Source organism: Carassius carassius, chromosome 41, assembly GCF_963082965.1.
Source record: "Carassius carassius chromosome 41, fCarCar2.1, whole genome shotgun sequence".
Lineage (NCBI taxonomy): Eukaryota > Metazoa > Chordata > Actinopteri > Cypriniformes > Cyprinidae > Carassius > Carassius carassius.
The window spans coordinates 1,667,541-1,683,780 of NC_081795.1; the positions used below are offsets into that span (position 1 = coordinate 1,667,541).

At 40.9% G+C, this 16,240-nt stretch overlaps 1 protein-coding gene across 6 annotated transcripts in view; it reads left to right on the plus strand.

Annotated features, from left to right (window-relative positions):
* gria4a (glutamate receptor, ionotropic, AMPA 4a) overlaps window positions 1–16,240 on the plus strand; it is an 85,592-nt gene that overhangs the window by 20,261 nt on the left and 49,091 nt on the right. For all 6 annotated transcript variants that reach the window (XR_009426504.1, XM_059533953.1, XM_059533950.1 and 3 more), the window contains exons 3-4: window positions 6–245; window positions 8,118–8,302. Coding sequence is in view for 5 of the 6 variants with exons in the window: in XM_059533953.1 (XP_059389936.1) it covers window positions 6–245; window positions 8,118–8,302 (425 nt within the window). In the remaining variant the exon portion in view is untranslated. The remainder of the gene's footprint in view (window positions 1–5; window positions 246–8,117; window positions 8,303–16,240) is intronic.

Consider the following 16,240-nt stretch of genomic DNA (forward strand, 5'->3'; position numbering starts at 1 on the left):
CTCAGTTTGTTCGCAGTATTCGCGAGGAGTCTTTGCGATATTCGGCCTGTACGATAAGCGTTCGGTGCACACTCTGACGTCCTTCTGCAGCGCGCTGCACATCTCTCTGGTGACGCCCAGTTTCCCCGCCGAGGGCGAGACGCAGTTTGTGCTTCAGCTGCGGCCCTCCATCCGCGGAGCATTACTGAGCCTCCTGGACCATTACGACTGGAGCCGCTTCGTGTTCCTGTACGACACAGACAGAGGTAAGAAACACACACCTGTGCATGCAGCCGTACTGAAAGACTATATCAAACATGACGAGCCAATTTTGAGTATATAGGTACAGTATAGGTCTAATTCTCTCGTCTGGCATCATGGGAGCTCCGCAGTGAGGCCAGACCTGAGAGTTCAAGTCAGACAGGCCGCTGTCCAGAAAAGGGGAATTTCTTGATATGATTTGCTCTTCTTCAGTCCATTTTAAGCCCAGCATTCGGACACAGAGCGCCTCAGATCTCCTGCTTGCTGTCGGTCCACTGCTCATCCTCGAGCCCAGAGCGACGCGGGCTGCAAGCCAATCATCCAGTCATCCGTGATCTCCTGCTTAAAGGCCAGAAAGAGAAGCTAATGGATCCTTTGCATCTGCTTTCTTCCCTCATCTTCATTTTCTTCATCTCCTCCCTCACTTAATAAGTGCTGATGTCTGAATTTGACTGCTAGTCTCTTGAGTCTCTTCATCCGAGCTGGCATTGAGTCCAAGGACGACGCAGCGGTTTTTCCTCCATCAATTTAGCCTTTGTCCTTCTGTTTTGAAATAAGCTGAAGCACTGAAATTATTAACTGGAAAATGGAAATAAAAAATAGATTAAACCAAAACCTTAATATTTAAAATAAATAAATAAATAAATAACCTAAACCTTAATTTAAAACAATTAATAAATAAAGAAAGAAATGAATAAATACATACATAAGAAATTAAATTATAAGAAAAACTGAAAAAAGACAAAAAATTAAATTAAAAGAAAAATTTTAAATAGAAAAAAATAAAACACTACTCACACTAATATAATGGTAATAAATAACAGTAAAAATAATTTTTATTAAAAAAATCAATAAAAATGACAAAATGATTTCAAATTATATAATAAAATAAAATATAAAAATAATATAATATTTTATATAATTATTAAATAAAATAACAAAATACATTCGATATATAAATAAAAGTAATATTAATAAATAATGCTTAAAAATAATACTGGACTGGAGTTTAAGCACTAAAATGATTAACCGGAAAACCTAAATAGTAATATTTTTTTAATTATTAAAAAGTAAAATAAAACATTAGAAACATATAAACAATCATATAAATATAAAGAAACAAAATGAATTTGGAATATTATTAAAAACTATAATAGTGTATACTAAGGATGGCCCAGGATGATTGAGGTTGAGATTAGGGAGGATAACTAGTGCCAACTTCTCAGAAAGTGTTTAAGCAATTATTTATTCTAATTCATTTTGTGAATCATAAGCGCTATTCTGATCTTGAGCCGCTTGATCTGCAGTTGGCATCGATTCCAAGGACATGGCATGCTTTCCCTGTCAATTTTGCCTTTGTCCTCCTGTTTGTGTTGATTCCCTGAGCGCTGAGGAGGTTTATTAGACTCGCAGACACTCAGTTTGACCTCACACCTCCGTCAGCAGATCTGCATTGCGGATCTGTCTGCTAAAACGTCTCCGATCGCTCGCTCATACACGTGAAACGGCTGATCGCAGGGGAATGTCCGGCTTGTCTGGAGATGTTAGCATCACTGCCAGCAGATATGGAAAAAAATATATCTATTCACAGATGAACACTAAAGCAATACTGCAGATTATTTTAACTAAAATAGCCATTTAGAGAGGCATTTTACCTTTTTACAACCATTTTTTCTAACTTTATTCAATGCACGTGTCATATTTTATGTATAATTCTTATATTTAATCAATAAATTAAGTTAGAATAATAAGACCCTATATTTACTTTATATTTAATTTACTTTAAATAAGTAGTTGAAGTCATTTATTCAGCCAATTTGCTCTAAATGCTGATTCAGTCAGATAAATATTTAAAAAATAATCATTGTAGTCTTTCATTTAACTAGTAATATTTGGATTTTTATATGACGTTATAGTTTAAATATGCAAGTCACTGTCTTAATGAGTGAGTCACTGAGTCATGTATTCAACTGATTCATTTAAACAGCTGATTCATTCAAGAACAAACGAAGTAACAGTACTCTTTACGAAATGAACATTGAATCATTGATTCATTAAAATGGATGATTTGTTCAAGAATGAAGCAAGTGACTATTCCTGATTGACTGATCTAATTTGATTCATTCAAAAGCGATTCATTCAGAAACAAAACATTGCTATATTTCGCTCTGTATCCTCAAATGATTTAAAACCAAAAACTGATCAAATTAGACAAGTCTAAATCCAACCCACACATTTACATCTGCAAGTGTTTGCTCATCTGCAATACATCTAGAATGTTTCCTACCAGATGTCAAATAGACGTTATTTAAGATGTTTATGATTTAGTGTATGTAAAACTGATGTCTGCAAGAGGTCTGTCAGATGTTTGTACACAGCAGATGCTTTCCAGATGCAGACATCTTGCAGACGTACGTGCAATCTGAGTTGTTTAACAGCACTGAATTATAAAATCAAGAGAAAACTGGTCTTTGTAGGCTGCTAATTTAGGGCGAAAAGACATCTTTCTTTAATTCTGGTCATTCAAAAGTGCATTTTGATTGCACCCCAACTGTCAGCTGCCTCAGGATAGTTGCTCAGTTCTTTATTACGGATCACTAGCGTCCGGTAGGTTAGTGGACGTCCTTGTTTACAGTACGTTCGGTTTCAGTAACGTGCGGTGAAATCTTGTCATGGGTAGGCTGTGACCTATCAATGTGTGGAATATATGTTCATATATTCATTCAGTTAATTTAGCAACCCAAGTTCATATCAGGCATCATCAGATCGCTGCCTGCATTCAGCAAAGTCAGTCATGTGAGGCTAATGCACAATCAAATATAATAATCAAATTAATGGACACATCTATCTTATGACCTATACAACAAACAAATGTTTTGTGCGGGACACAGAGAAGGAGGCGGCGCGGCAGCCTAGTCACTCCATCAAAATGCGCAAACGCGCACAGACAGCCACGGCGCACACACACACACACACACACACACACACACACACACACACACACACACACACACACACACACACACACACACTTTTGGTCTGGTGACGGCGCACAAGGCTACAGTCAGAAAACATTGCGTCAGCAGTACAGCTTTAAAGTACAAAAACAGTTTATTCGCTCCTACAAACTGCTAGGCGCACACACCCACACGCAAGTATACGAGATGCTAGTATTCGGGAAGCGCGCGGATTGAGTGAGAGCGAGTAGATCACGTGACAAGAAGCAAGCTCGGTCTCTGCCTCAATGTTGATAATTCAAGACAGCATGAGAACTGACTGCGCATGCGCAAATCTACATAAACTACGTTCTATGGACCAAAGAGGCACCGCTCACCTCTGCCTCAATGGCCATGGCTTTTGAATTTCCTGCATGAAACAACGGTTTTTAGGAGCAAACAATGGCAAAATGAGTATATTATGTGTATTCCTGAAAATTTTTGTTACAAAAAATAATATTTGGAATAAAATTAATGCAATTAATAATGTGGTGAATTAATAAAGCTCTTGGAATTAATAAATGTAATGTCAACATTTCCTTTGGTGAGGCACTGCCTACCCTGCCTACCCTGACCGCACATCCCTGTTCGGTTTGCAGTTTCAGCATTGCTGGAAACCGCTCGGCTATCAAATGCTAGCAGCACAGTTGAGCGAACATCTCCACTTACAGGCCCTGAGTAACTGACACAGCCGTTGCTACTGGCACGCTCACTTTAGCCGAGAAACGGACCATCTGGCAGTCTGGGTCGGACTGTTAGCGATCGGTTCCAGCTACCGCTTTGACACTTTAGCTAGAGTCTCGCTACTGCTACATTTATGAGCACTGATTTTACACTGAGTGAAATACTACTACACTGCCTGCAACACAACTGCCAGCAAAAAAATGAGACAGTATGCACAGTACGGAATGCTAAACTTTCAATATAAAGTTTCTGTTTCTAAGCAACTTTATTGATACTTCACAGCATTGACAATACATTTTTGTTTCTGTGTGTGCATGATATATGTGTTCTCTAACTTTCAAAAAATTATTGCTTTATTCAAAATCACGCTGCTCCTATCTTCACTCCGCTCTTGACTTAGACATTGCTCAGATTAGTACAAGCTAGACAGTGGTGGAGTGGGTCATTCCTGGAGTGGATGTAGAAGAGTAAGCGGAAGTAGGCAGGTGTTGAGGTCTTGAACTTGATGCAAGCCGCAAACAGTAGCCAGTGCAGGGCGAAAAAGAGATGTGTGACATGGGCCCTTTTGAGCTCAATGAAGGCCAGTCGTGCTGCTGCATTCTGAATCTTTTGTAGAGGTTTAATCGCACATGACGGAAGTCCAGACAGAAGAGCATTGCAGTAGTCCAGATGATCTTGCAGATGATCATGATCTTTCTGATGTTGTGCAATGCAAACCTGCATGATCAGTTTTTGCAATGTGGTCTTTGAAATTCAGCTGGTTATTAAAGATTACACCAAGATTTCTGATGGGTTAATTGTTGACAAACTTAGCTGGATGGTGAAATCATGCTGTAGAGTTGGAATGGCAGGGAAGATGAGAAGCTCAGTCTTTGCCAGTTGTAGGTGATATTCTTTAATCCAATGTGAGATGTCTGCCAGGCAGCCTGAGATCCGTGCAGCTACCATTGGATTATCTGGTTGAAATGAAAGATAGAGCTGTGTGTCTTTAGCATAGCAAAGGTAGGAGAAACCATCTTCCCTGTTGTGGGTCCCAGTGATGTTGTGTATACAGAGAATAGAAGGGGTCCAAGTACTGATCCCTGAGGAACCCCAGTTACCAGTTGGTGTGCTCTGGATACCTCCCCTCCCCAGGCCACCCTAAAAGACCTATCTGAGAGATAGGATTCCAGTGATGAGAGGTTGGACAAGAGGATCTGATGTTTCACAGTATCAAAAGCGGCAGAGAGATCCAGCAGAATGAGAACTGATGATTTGGAATCAGCTTTCGCAAATCCGCAGGGCTTCAGAGACCGAAAATAATGCAGTCTCAGTTGAATGGCCACTTCTGAAACCTGACTGGTTATTCTGTGAAAGATATAATGATATCTGGTTGAAAACAACTCGTTCAAGTGTTTTCACTATGAATGGAAGGAACGAGACTCCTGGTCCAGGTCTGTAGCTACAAGTGAAGTGTTTAATGTAGGATTTTTGAGCAGTGGGCTTACCCGAGACTGCTTGAATGCGGTGAGGAAAATGCCTGGGAGCAGAGATGTGTTGATGATATAATGTTACTGCCTGTTAATTCTGCCTCAGTGAGGGGACAGGAGGAGGAGAGGGGAGTTTTAGCAGTGTATGTGGTTTGTAAATGGAGGTGGTGGAGGGGGACAGAGAAGATGATTTAATGTTTTGACGAGATTAGATGTGTCTGGAGTGCTGTTGATCTTGTTGTGGAAATACTAAGAATTGGCAGTGTGGACTTTTGCAGAGAAAGATGAAAGCAGAGACTGATACAAACTCAGGTCTGACGGATCTTTTGATTTGTGTCATTTTCTCTCTGCTGCTCAGAATGTGGACTGATGTTCACAAAGAACATGAGACAGCCAGGGGTTAGAAGAGGCAGCACATGCTCGCCTGGAGTAGAGAGGACAGATATCGTCTAGACAAGAACTTAAAGTGGAGCATAAAGTGTCAGTTGCTACATTCACATCCAGAGATGAGAAAGGGGTGGGTGAGAGAAGAGGGTGGGAGATACTATAGAGGAAAGATGGGAGGGTGAAAGGGAGCATAGGTCCACAGAAAAAAAAGAGAGGTGCACCTTTTCTACTGCAGATGGATGGATGGATGGATGGATGGATGGATGGATGGATGGATGGATAGATAGATAGATAGATAGATAGATAGATAGATAGATAGATAGATAGATAGATAGATAGATAGATAGATAGATAGATAGATAGATAGATAGATAGATAGATAGATAGATAGATAGATAAGATGAGTTTATGAGACATCATGCAGTATGAAATGGGAGAAATTTGACTGATTAATAATAATAATAATAATAATACTAATAATACTACTACTACTTCTACTACTACTACTAATAATAATAACAATATATTATTATTATTATTATTATTATTAGAACTGATAAAATAAAACGCTACCCTACATTTGTTTTTATAGAATTATGTTTCACAGAAATAGGTAATATTTTCAAATAAAATTGCATATTCATGATGACACACTTTGTACAATTTTGAATACATTTTGAATCATTTCAATGTTTAATTTTTTTTAAATATTTTAATATTTTACATTTTTACTCTCTTTTTTTATTTTTATTTGCATATTTTAAATTGTACAAAATTATAAAACTATATGTAGCACTAAGTTCTTTGAGCAATTTTGCTAATATCCTAAAAATAGTTTTAAAGTGTACAAATAATAATAATATTAAATATGTACATATATACAAATATACAAATATTATGTTTAATTAAAAAATACATATTTTGAGTCATTTTGCTAAATGACACTGAATTTGTCCAAAACCTCTACTTTTGAAGTAGCACGTCACATGCCTATACATTCACATAGCACTGTGTTAAAAGCAGCTGGTAAAGGCTGTGTTTTCATGCGGAGCGAGAGGCAAGTGTCCATCCGTCCGTCCACACACACAGACTGAAGTTTATGTACAGAGGATTCTCCAGCTCTCTGTTGCCAGTCTGTGTTTACTCACAGGACAGCTGGTACCGCTTCATTATGATTGCAGGTGTGTGTGTGTGTGTGTGTCCAAGCTCACGGTCATCTGTGGTCTGTCTGTGTGTTGTGGCCTGTCTCATATCTGTTGTTCTAAACCTGCTCACACACACACACACACACACACACACACACACACACACAGACAGAAAGATACTGGACACTACATATGTCCTGATGTCCAAAGCCCTGCGGTGCGACTAAAGGCCAGTTTAAAGGACATCTGTTGCTCTTGGCCAACATTACTGGCACACTGATGCAGAATACACATGGGACATTTGGACAGGAGACAGAGCCCAAGTGCAAACACACACACACACACACACACACACACACACACTTACAGTCTGGAAAGGAGAATATAGCTGAATTATTTTACTAAAATAAAATAGATAAAATAAAATAAGTTCAAGTTTTTACCTACAGTTCGAAGGGTTTGATCAGATTTATGTTGCTTCTTACTTTTTAGCATCTGCATAAAATTGCAGAAAAACTTTTTTTTCATACTTTTGGGAAATACAATGGAGTCAGTGTTATTGTAGAATCATTTGGGCACAATTCTACTTTTTATCAATATTGTAAATTATTTAATATTTTCTTTTATTTCTGTTTTCATTTAAATGTTAATGTTTTAGTCATTTTTTATCTATTTTATTGTATTTCAGTTATAATAAAGTAAAGTAAAACCATTTTGTTATTGTTTTAATGAACTATAATAACCCTGAATAGAGTTACATTTTTTAGGTTGCATCTTTTTAGCATTTGCATATACTTGCATAGTTTTTTTTTCTTGATAGCTTTTATTTTATCAAGTCATTTATTTTTGAAATATCATCTTTGTCTCCCGTATTTTTATAAAATAGGCAATTAAGACAAATGTTGACACACAGTAAGTTACTTTTTTAGTTGCATAAAATTGCATAATTTAATTCAATTATAACATTCTTTTAAGTTCTTTTTTTATCTCTTTATATATATATTAGACATGTTGAGCACAGAGCTATTATCTGATAATCTGGACAGTTTGAGCTTGGAATAAACTGATGAGAGCTCTGACTTTTTTGTAGCTGTTGCAATGTAAAAGTCTAAATTTCTCTATTTGTGCTCCATTCAGTTTTTTCTCCATATAACATGCATGTTTAGGTGAAGACATACATGTGTTGTTGTTGTTAGGATATGCCATCCTGCAGGCCATCATGGAGAAGGCGGGTCAGAACGGCTGGCAGGTCAGTGCCATCTGTGTGGAGAACTTCAATGATGCCAGTCACCGAAGACTGCTGGAAGACCTGGACCGGAGACAGGAGAAGAAGTTTGTCATCGACCTCGAGGCAGAACGACTCCAGAACATTCTGGAGCAGGTGAGCATCACATCTGCAACAAATTATGATATTAAAGCAATCAAAATTAACCAGACTTACAATCCTGGTCAAACACAATGGATAAAATAAAATGCTCCACTACATTGTTTTTCGTGTGGTATATTCTTTATATCATTATGAAATAAATTGGACTGGGAGTGCCATTTCATGTTGACTTTGAAATTATTATACAATTTAAATTAAAAAATTTTTTACACTTTTTTTATTAACATGCTTTAAATACATATATTTAAATATATATTTTTAAAACATATATTTTTTGTGTATATGGTACTGTTAGCTCTTTAAGCCATTTTGTTAACTGACTTTGAAAATATTTCACAATTTGCAGTTTTATTTTTTTATTTTAAAGAAAACATTAAATAATAAATAATTATTAAAATATCTATTTTAAAAAAATAATAAAATAAATTCATTTATTTAAATACTTTTAAACACTTTAATTTCATTTTAAAAATGCATAATACTATGTATAGCTCTGTGAGCTCTTTAAGACATTTTGATAACTGATTTGAACATATTCTAAAATATAAAAAAAGAAAATATTTATTAAATGTGTAAAAAATATTCAGATCTTTTAAAAATATGTATTTATAAAAAATTATAAAAAAATATATACAGCACTGTAAGTGTTTGGAATAGTTTTGCTAAATGACTAAATGACTTTTTTAGAAATAATTATATTTATATGTTTAACAGTTTTTGTTCGATTGCTAAACGACAGTGAGCACAACTGGAGCTACATGTGCAAAACTCTAACTACAGTCTGCACTAGCAACCGTCACCTGAGCTAAACAGTTCACATCACTTGCAAAACTCATTCCAAGCAACACAACTCTTAACACATTGCTCAAAACAGGCTCAGTGCAGCAAAACACTACACACAACCCTAACTGAGATAGTTTTGCTATCCCTCGCTGAGATAACACACACCGTCACTCGGAACACACCGAGAGGAGAAACACGACACACACAACCCTCACTGAAATAACACACACCGTAACTCGGAACACACCGAGAGGAGAAACACGACACACACCCCTCACTGAGATAACACACACCGTAACTCGGAACACACCGAGAGGAGAAACACGACACACACAACCCTCACTGAGATAACACACACCGTCACTCGGAACACACCGAGAGGAGAAACACCACAAACAACCCTCGCTGAGATAACACACACCGTCACTCGGAACACACCGAGAGGAGAAACACTACACACAACCCTCACTGAGATAACACACACCGTCACTCGGAACACACCGAGAGGAGAAACACCACACACAACCCTCACTGAGATAACACACACCATCACTCAGAACACACCGAGAGGAGAAACACCACACACAACCCTCGCTTAGATAACACACACCGTCACTCGGAACACACCGAGAGGAGAAACACCACACACACAACCCTCACTGAGATAACACACACCATCACTCGGAACACACCGAGAGGAGAAACACCACACACACAATCCTCGCTGAGATAACACACACCGTCACTCGGAACACACCGAGAGGAGAAACACCACACACACAACCCTCACTGAGATAACACACACCGTCACTCGGAACACACCGAGAGGAGAAACACCACACACACCCCTCACTGAGATAACACACACTGTCACTCAGAACACACCGAGAGGAGAAACACCACACACAACCCTCGCTGAGATAACACACACCGTCACTCGGAACACACCGAGAGGAGAAACACCACACACACCCCTCACTGAGATAACACACACTGTCACTCAGAACACACCGAGAGGAGAAACACCACACACAACCCTGACTTAGATAACACACACCGTCACTCAGAACACACCGAGAGGAGAAACACCACACACAACCCTCGCTGAGATAACACACACCGTCACTCAGAACACACCGAGAGGAGAAACACCACACACAACCCTCACTGAGATAACACACACCGTCACTCAGAACACACCAAGAGGAAAAACACCACACACAATCCTCGCTGAGATAACACACACCGTCACTCGGAACACACCGAGAGGAGAAACACCACACACACAACCCTCGCTGAGATAACACACACCGTCACTCAGAACACACCGAGAGGAGAAACACTACACACAACCCTCACTGAGATAACACACACCGTCACTCAGAACACACCGAGAGGAGAAACACCACACACACAACCCTCGCTGAGATAACACACACCGTCACTCAGAACACACCGAGAGGAGAAACACCACACACAACCCTCACTGAGATAACACACACCGTCACTCAGAACACACCAAGAGGAAAAACACCACACACAATCCTCGCAGAGATAACACACACTGTCACTCGGAACACACCGAGAGGAGAAACACCACACACACAACCCTCGCTGAGATAACACACACCGTCACTCAGAACACACCGAGAGGAGAAACATTACACACGACCCTCGCTAAGATAACACACACCGTCACTCGGAACACACCGAGAGGAGAAACACCACACACAACCCTCACTGAGATAACACACACCGTCACTCAGAACACACCAAGAGGAAAAACACCACACACAATCCTCGCTGAGATAACACACACCGTCACTCGGAACACACCGAGAGGAGAAACACCACACACACAACCCTCGCTGAGATAACACACACCGTCACTCAGAACACACCGAGAGGAGAAACACCACACACAACCCTCGCTTAGATAACACACACCGTCACTCAGAACACACCGAGAGGAGAAACACCACACACAACCCTCGCTTAGATAACACACACCGTCACTCAGAACACACCGAGAGGAGAAACACCACACACAACCCTCGCTTAGATAACACACACCGTCAATCAGAACACACCGAGAGGAGAAACACTACACACAACCCTCACTGAGATAACACACACCGTAACTCGGAACACACCGAGAGGAGAAACACCACACACACAACCCTCGCTGAGATAACACACACCGTCACTCAGAACACACCGAGAGGAGAAACACTACACACAAACCTCACTGAGATAACACACACCGTCACTCGGAACACACCGAGAGGAGAAACACCACACATACAACCCTCACTGAGATAACACACACCGTCACTCGGAAAACACCGAGAGGAGAAACACCACACACAACCCTCGCTGAGATAACACACACCGTCACTCAGAACACACCGAGAGGAGAAACAATACACACAAACCACACTGAGATAACACACACCGTCACTCAGAACACACCGAGAGGAGAAACACCACACACAACCCTCGCTTAGATAACACACACCGTCACTCAGAACACACCGAGAGGAGAAACACCACACACAACCCTCGCTTAGATAACACACACCGTCACTCAGAACACACCGAGAGGAGAAACACTACACACAACCCTCACTGAGATAACACACACCGTCACTCGGAACACACCGAGAGGAGAAACACCACACACAACCCTCGCTGAGATAACACACACCGTCACTCAGAACACACCGAGAGGAGAAACACTACACACAAACCTCACTGAGATAACACACACCGTCACTCGGAAAACACCGAGAGGAGAAACACCACACACAACCCTCGCTTAGATAACACACACCGTCACTCAGAACACACCGAGAGGAGAAACACTACACACGACCCTCGCTGAGATAACACACACCATCACTCAGAAAACACAGAGAGGAGAAACACCACACACAACCCTCGCTTAGATAACACACACCGTCACTCAGAACACACCGAGAGGAGAAACACCACACACAACCCTCGCTTAGATAACACACACCGTCACTCAGAACACACCGAGAGGAGAAACACTACACACGACCCTCGCTGAGATAACACACACCGTCACTCGGAATACACCGAGAGGAGAAACACCACACACAACCCTCGCTGAGATAACACACACCGTCACTCAGAACACACCGAGAGGAGAAACACCACACACAACCCTCACTGAGATAACACACACCGTCACTCAGAACACACCGAGAGGAGAAACACCACACACAACCCTCGCTGAGATAACACACACCGTCACTCAGAACACACCGAGAGGAGAAACACCACACACAACCCTCGTTGAGATAACACACACCGTCACTCAGAACACACCGAGAGGAGAAACATCACACACAACCCTCACTGAGATAACACACACCGTCACTCAGAACACACAGAGAGGAGAAACACTACACACAACCCTCGCTGAGATAACACACACCGTCACTCAGAACACACCGAGAGGAGAAACACCACACACACAACCCTCGTTGAGATAACACACACCGTCACTCAGAACACACCGAGAGGAGAAACATCACACACAACCCTCACTGAGATAACACACACCGTCACTCAGAACACACAGAGAGGAGAAACACTACACACAACCCTCGCTGAGATAACACACACCGTCACTCAGAACACACCGAGAGGAGAAACACCACACACAACTCTCGCTGAGATAACACACACCGTCACTCAGAACACACCGAGAGGAGAAACACCACACACAACCCTCGCTGAGATAACACACACTGTCACTCAGAACACACCGAGAGGAGAAACACCACACACAACCCTCGCTGAGATAACACACACCGTCACTCAGAACACACCGAGAGGAGAAACACCACACACAACCCTCGCTGAGATAACACACACCGTCACTCGGAACACACCGAGAGGAGAAACACCACACACACAACCCTCGTTGAGATAACACACACCGTCACTCAGAACACACCGAGAGGAGAAACATCACACACAACCCTCACTGAGATAACACACACCGTCACTCAGAACACACCGAGAGGAGAAACACTATACACAACCCTCGCTGAGATAACACACACCGTCACTCAGAACACACCGAGAGGAGAAACACCACACACAGCTCTCGCTGAGATAACACACACCGTCACTCAGAACACACCAAGAGGAAAAACACCACACACAATCCTCGCTGAGATAACACACACCGTCACTCGGAACACACCGAGAGGAGAAACACCACACACACAACCCTCACTGAGATAACACACACCGTCACTCAGAACACACCGAGAGGAGAAACACCACACACACACCCCTCGCTGAGATAACACACACCGTCACTCGGAACACACCGAGAGGAGAAACACCACACACACAACCCTCGCTGAGATAACACACACCGTCACTCGGAACACACCGAGAGGAGAAACACCACACACACAACCCTCGCTGAGATAACACACACCGTCACTCAGAACACACCAAGAGGAGAAACACCACACACACACCCCTCGCTGAGATAACACACACCGTCACTCGGAACACACCGAGAGGAGAAACACCACACACACAACCCTCGCTGAGATAACACACACCGTCACTCAGAACACACCGAGAGGAGAAACACCACACACACACCCCTCGCTGAGATAACACACACCGTCACTTGGAACACACCGAGAGGAGAAACACCACACACACAACCCTCGCTGAGATAACACACACCGTCACTCGGAACACACCGAGAGGAGAAACACCACACACACAACCCTCGCTGAGATAACACACACCATCACTCAGAACACACCGAGAGGAGAAACACCACACACAACCCTCGCTTAGATAACACACACCGTCACTCGGAACACACCGAGAGGAGAAACACCACACACACACCCCTCACTGAGATAACACACACTGTCACTCAGAACACACCGAGAGGAGAAACACCACACACAACCCTCGCTGAGATAACACACACCGTCACTCAGAACACACAGAGAGGAGAAACACCACACACAACCCTCACTGAGATAACACACACCGTCACTCAGAACACACCGAGAGGAGAAACACCACACACACAACCCTCGCTGAGATAACACACACCGTCACTCAGAACACACCGAGAGGAGAAACACCACACACAACCCTCACTGAGATAACACACACCGTCACTCAGAACACACCGAGAGGAGAAACACCACACACACACCCCTCGCTGAGATAACACACACCGTCACTCAGAACACACCGAGAGGAGAAACACCACACACACAACCCTCGCTGAGATAACACACACCGTCACTCAGAACACACCGAGAGGAGAAACACCACACACACAACCCTCGCTGAGATAACACACACCGTCACTCAGAACACACCGAGAGGAGAAACACCACACACAACCCTCACTGAGATAACACACACCGTCACTCAGAACACACCGAGAGGAGAAACACCATACACAACCCTCACTGAGATAACACACACCGTCACTCAGAACACACAGAGAGGAGAAACACCACACACAACCCTCACTGAGATAACACACACCGTCACTCGGAACACACCGAGAGGAGAAACACCATACACAACCCTCACTGAGATAACACACACCGTCACTCAGAACACACAGAGAGGAAAAACACTAGCATCAAACATCAATACAGAAAATACTCACTTTTCATCTTTACAGTTTGAACAATTTCAGTGACTTCATACGAAGTAATATTTTCTTCAAAGAAGAGTGACATTCTTTCACATGATTTATTTACATTTTTAGAACATAACAATTCTTTGAGGTAAATGAAAATTAACAGTTTGCTTCAATAGTCTGTAGTAATTTACGGAATTACAATAATGAGAAAAAAAAAGGTAGAAACTAAAAGTTCATACTGTAATTCGAACAAATAATTTTCAGGGCTAATCCTGAAATTGCAATCAGCAGTGTTTGAAATCTCTTCTGTTTTGAATGTGTGCTTCACATTTTTGACAGCAGTGTGTTAGCATTTGAACAAAGTGCTGTAAATCCACAGTGTTGTGCAGGTTGTGGTTAAAGTCATGGGATAAGTGTGTAGAGTTTTGAAAACTGTGTTCAAGCAATGAAAAACGAACTTGAGTTTGGTCAACATGAACTGCTGCTGTGCAGACTGTAGTTAGAGTTTAGCACATGTGACTCCAGTTGTGCTCACACTCGAAAAAAACTGTAAATATTTACAAATATTCTGGTAAAAAATATACGAAACATAATATATAATTTCAAACTGTCATTAAGCCATTTTGACAGACTTTGAAAATATGCAATATTATAAAAAATGTTTTTACATTTAATAATTAGTAATATTTAGATAATTATATTAGAAAATATATTTTTGAAAACCTATTAAACTGTATATTCTACAATATTTTTAAGTATATTTTAAGTATATATATATATATATATTGTTAAAAAAATAGTACTATAGGTGCTTTGAGCAGTTTTTCAAGCTGACTTCGAAATTATTCTACAACATTTTTAAAATGTACCTACAATCTCTGACGGCCCGAGACTCGAACACACAACCTTTGGATTATTAGACAAAAATCTCTAACCATTAGGCCATGACTTCCACACAATATGATAATATTATCATATTGTATATGACATGGCATATATATGATTTGAGCTGTTTTGCTGACTCACACCAAACATCTCCAAAACCTTTTAAAGATATCTTCTTACATAATGCACAATGATCCTGAACTTGCACATTGATTGACAAGCAGGGAGTAATTCTGATTGGCTTAAAAAAAGCATAGCATTTCTCCATCCTTAACGCAGGTCAACAGTTTGTCAGTTTGACAAGAAACTTATTGAGAAAGTGAATTAATCACTCAGTTTAGTGACATTTGAATACTGCTGCCAACAATTATGCAAAAAATGTAATGATTTTTAAAAGAAATTGATACGATTTTTCAGCAAGGATGCATTAAATTGATGAAAAGTGACAGTAAGGATATTTATGGTGTTGCGTAATGTTGTTCTTTTGAACTTTATTTTTAATTTTTTTGCAATCTTTACAAGCACAAGTAAAATTGTCTCAGAACATGTAAACTCTAGTTACAAAACAATCATATATGTTATTAAAT